This window comes from Octodon degus, unplaced genomic scaffold (assembly GCF_000260255.1).
Source record: "Octodon degus isolate 3935 unplaced genomic scaffold, OctDeg1.0 scaffold00183, whole genome shotgun sequence".
Lineage (NCBI taxonomy): Eukaryota > Metazoa > Chordata > Mammalia > Rodentia > Octodontidae > Octodon > Octodon degus.
Window position 1 is genome coordinate 2,926,062 of NW_004524759.1, and position 4,909 is coordinate 2,930,970.

General features: G+C 37.1%; 1 protein-coding gene across 1 annotated transcript in view; it reads left to right on the top strand.

Annotated features, from left to right (window-relative positions):
• Nucleotides 1–4,909, top strand: part of Bank1 (B cell scaffold protein with ankyrin repeats 1) — a 323,433-nt gene that overhangs the window by 259,739 nt on the left and 58,785 nt on the right. The window contains exon 10 of the mRNA XM_023703868.1: nt 1,860–2,126. Within this exon, the coding sequence (XP_023559636.1) occupies nt 1,860–2,126 (267 nt within the window). The remainder of the gene's footprint in view (nt 1–1,859; nt 2,127–4,909) is intronic.

The window sequence follows — 4,909 nt, forward strand, 5'->3', positions numbered from 1 at the left end:
TGATAGCTAATATAATTGTACTACTGATTTGTATTCTTTTATTGAAAGGAACAGTTAATGCCTAATTACTTGATGCTCTTGCATATTTATATCTTGTCATCTGAACAACTACTTCAAAGATAACAATATACAATATAACAATTATTGTTAATTACATATATCTTTATTTGAAATTGTGTTGTTTTTATTTTTATTCTCTTTAAAATAAAAATAAATGTGAAATATAAAAAATAATAGTACAATAATACATAAAGTAAGAAAGAAGACAGAATCTCTTTTAATTTTCACACCAACTCAGCTTTAACTTAGAACCAAAGCCACTCAGCCTGCAATCAGAAGGTGTGGAACTCTGCTCTGAAGAGGTTTCCTGAGATTCAAGAATTCTCTTCTCTGCTACAGACTCTTGTTCTGGTTATTTCTAAAGCTGGTATTGTAGAAATGATTTGTTTTCACTGTTATTTACTACTACCAATATACAACAAGCTCAGGTCCTATTCTTTAATGAAGACATTATTTAATGAAGAATATAGTCCAAGATTCTGGGGAGAAAAAAAAGCATAAACTATATTATTTCTAGTGCATGCCCAACTTTAGAAAGAATGAGAAGGGTGGTGAATGGGGAAACATAGAAAGTTCACATCTTAAGAAATACGATTATAAAAATAAAGACACCATTTGCTAAAAATTGAAGCACTGTGGAAGTGTTTCCCACACATTTCATCAGATTTCACCTGCGATGCTGTCAGTGAAGTGGAAACCACAGACAACATCATAGACTATGCTGTTCCAGGACAAGAGGCAAGTCATGGTGATTCTACAGTTAGTGTGAGTCACACAGGCGATAAATGCCCCCTGAGGCATGTAAGCTGCAGCAATAAGACACAGGACTGTTGGGGACTGTCTTGGTCTGTCCTCATACAGCAGCTTGGAACAATTGCTAAATTTTCTATAATACTTTTTTAACCCTCTCTATAAATTTTTCTACTACAGTTCCCACATAGAAACTAATTAATTTGTTTTTTATCAGATTCTCAATCTCCAAATGAAAGTAGATTGAAAAAATATGAGAACAGCCAACAATAACAGAAAGCCATCTTCGTGGCCAAGCTGCCCATTAACTGAAAGATGTCATACCTTTGTCTTCTAAATAACTGCTACTAAAATATATTAGTATATTCTTTTAAAAGTATGCAAGGCTTTTACTGAAAACTATTTTATTCTTCTCATTTAAATTAAACATCAAGCCTTGTTTCTTTTCCCTGTCATCTCTGTGAATGAAGTCTACACTGGCTTTGAAGGAATCTAGTTGTTTCTGAAGCTCAGTGTGTGACAGGCAGAAATTGACAGCAAGGAAGTTAAGTGGCAGTACTTCTGGCTATTCTCTGCCCCAGCACTTTCAGAGAAATTGAATTTTAGGCAAAATATCCAGTGCAAGCAATATGAAAGGTAAAATGAATCAGTGAAAATATCTAAGAATATTATGTTCGAAAAATAGCCATTTTCAAGCCATTTGGAGTCTGAGACTTAGATTTGTGCCTCAATTTCCTGATATTAAATATATGTATAAATATAAAATATGGAAAATACTTACATTTTCAAAGAAATTTATGTCTTAAACAAAGGGTTTTTCTTTTAAAACTTAACAGTAAAAACTATAGAAAGTTATGTTAGAAAATTATGCAGCTCACTTTTCTCTGGGGTTTGCCAGATAATATAGATCATATTTCTGGAGAATGGGACCTCCTTTATGTTTTCCATGATATTTGATTATGCTACTTTGGGATGTTCATGTGACAAATGGGAACAATATTATGGTAAATTATAGAAGAATAAACACAGTCGAAATATTTCTTATGCAGGGAGACCCAGGAAAGGTCAGGTGGAAAGAAGTCACAACTGGAGTGATTCTGGAGAAGAAAAGACAGAAGTTGAAGAGGCACAGGTGGAGGAGGACCCATATACCTTTGCTGAGATTGAAGACAGTGAATATGACATGATACTGACCAAGATGAGTGTAAAGAGAAAACCTGGCAACTGGTCTTTCATTATAAACAGACCTCCTGCCCCAGCTCCCCGACCCACCAATGTCCTTCCCAAGGAGGAAACTGTGCCTTACATTGCTCAAGGTAATGAGTTGTTTTGTTGATGGATTCACCTTTTGTCCTGTGCATGAGAGGGTGAAGGTTGGGTGCCTTATTTGCTTGGGCTTGGTTTTGTAGTTGGTGTTTTTTGGGCAGTCCTTCTGTGGGAGTGATAAGCACATAAGATGGTACGATTGATATTCCAAAGCTACAAAGATTGAGAGGATATTTTCAAGTCACAGGTGAGTTATAATGGCTCATTTTTTATAATTTAGAAGTATGATGAACAAAAATATAAAAATTATGGATTAGGTCCTGTTTTCTAATTCCTCAGTAAGAAGGATGATATTGAAAAATCCATGAACTAATAGTATAAACAGATAACTTCATTCATAAACCTACAAGAGGGACACTGACTTCCTACAGTGTATCACAAAGAATATTGGAGTACGCACCATAAATCCACCTATAACACACATAAACCCTCATCTGCATCATTATTTTTTTAAAAATCTATTACTGAAGCAAAATATATTGAGACACTTATATAAGAAAACAACACAGTTATTTACCAATACATGACATACTTATTTAATAGTGATTGCTGATAATGGCCAAGAAACTGTAACAAATTAGAGAATGTATGAAGTCAATAAATATTTCAGCAAAAACAGAATGTGAGCTGGAACAATTACACAGATTATGAAACTTCAAATAGAAATCTCAGGTCTCTAGCACAGAGGCCTCCAGGATATTGCTATCTCATTGGTAAAATTACTAACTACCAACAAACATTTTGGAGAGGAGGAAAATTGAATGTTACTGGACACAATCACTCAGTTATAGCCTAAAGACCTCTGAAGAGGCTCATGGTCTCCCATGCTGTGGTCCTTGGGGAGGTGCCCAAGACATGCCCACAGAATGTGGCTTGCTGTGTGGCTCTCCACCTTGCCATTGGCTGTCATATTCTTGTTCTCCAAAATGTTTTTCTTATTCTTTCCCTTTTTTACAGCATCTTTTCTCTTATTAGGGTATGTGTAAGTGGTGTGGAGGGGACTATAATTCAATATATTTGCTATTGATTTCCTTCATTTTGTTTTGGGTTTATATATTTCTTTTGTTTAAATTTTTATTTTTCTTCTACTCTCGTACTGTCTCCATTTTGATTATTGTTGTCTGTTTTTCTACAACAAACAACACTTCTGTACCACATGGCTGTCCTTGGTTACCCTTTGTTATGTAAGACAGAAGCTCCAGGGGCTGAGGAGATGGCTCAGTAGAATAAGTGCTTGCCTGGCAAGTGCAAGGGCCTGAGTTCAATCCCTGGCTCTGAAAAAAAAAAAAAGACAGAAGCTCCAAGGTCCTGAATAGCAATGCTGCCTGCTGGAAGGAACATGGGCTAACTGCCATGTGATGGGGGTAAGCAGCCCCTCAACTGAGTGATGCTTAGATAGCTGCGTCCTCCAGTGCTGCTCATTGTTTCGGAATACAATCCAGCCAACTCCAGGCTTCACTTACCTGCCAATTTCTAAGGTCAGAGTGTAGGAAGAAGACTGGGACAGTTCTGTATTTAAAGGAACAACTGAAATTTTCTCACTACTTCCAGTCCAGTGTATAACTCCTGCCTTTGGTCCCATTTCCCATACCTTCCATTCTGTTTCTATAGTGAATAACTTCCAATCTCATTGCACAAGATTATAGAAGGAATTTAAGATTATAGCTGCTTTAGCCTGTTTGCCAATCCCCATGTTAAATAAGTAATTCTGAATAATTCCCCCATGCTCATTTTTTATTAATCATTCAATATAAAGATTTATGGAATACTAATGGTAGATTTTTTCTGTGTATAGATTACATAAGTGATCTATATTGCAGTGGCACTACTTGTTCTATATGTAATGCATGCATCAGAAATTTAAAGAATCTTAAAAATCTGAGCCAGGCATGGCAGTGTGGACTTTCTGTTCTTGGGAGACTGACCACTTGGGAGACTGAGGCAGGAGGATCATGAGTTTAAGGCCAGCCTGGGCTTCACACTTGTCTGAAAAAAATATATAAAAAATTATAAGATAAAAATAAGAAATTTTAAATGTCACTTACCTCACCTAGCTACCCTATGCCTAGCACCCTTCAAAATTTATAAGATGTCTTCCTCACTTCATTAGGCAGTTACTTTGTTTTGATAGCACTTGCTTTGCTTACAGACGGGAGCCAATGTTGTTTTGTTTGTTTTTGTGATTAGGTATGTTAGAGAGATATGGTATTCCCCTAACCACCCAAATCTGTAGCAAAAGTCAGAGTGTGAATGAAGTGACTGCAACCCTCGTCTGGTTTTTCCTGCCTTCTCTCTTTCCATGGAACAGACTTCTTCCCTCTGTTTTTTACAGCATTGACTGCTGTGCCACACTAGAAAGAGGTAGCCTCATCAGCTCATTATTTCTTAATGATTTTTTGCATTGCACACAGTAAAAGTCTTCACCATATCTGTCCCCTCCCACCCAGCCCAGGCAGCCCTATTAAAGAGAATTACCACCATTTCCCAAAGTGCTAACCATTTAAAAGAATACTCATTTGCTCTAATTTTTGCTGGAGCACAGAAGCAGTAGCAGAATTTGGCAACATCTGTGGTTGTAACAGAACCAAAAGAGCAAAATGTGGAGAAGGTGATGGAAAAAGATGCAGGATGCAGAATCCCAATTCCCCCTGCAGGAAGCTGAGAAAGTAGTGCCAAGAACCTGGCAAGTGGAGAGCCAGGGATGGAGAAAGAGAGCCAGAGGGAGAGGGAGATGGAGAGCCTGAGACAGAAAAAGAGGGAAAGGAAGAGAGAG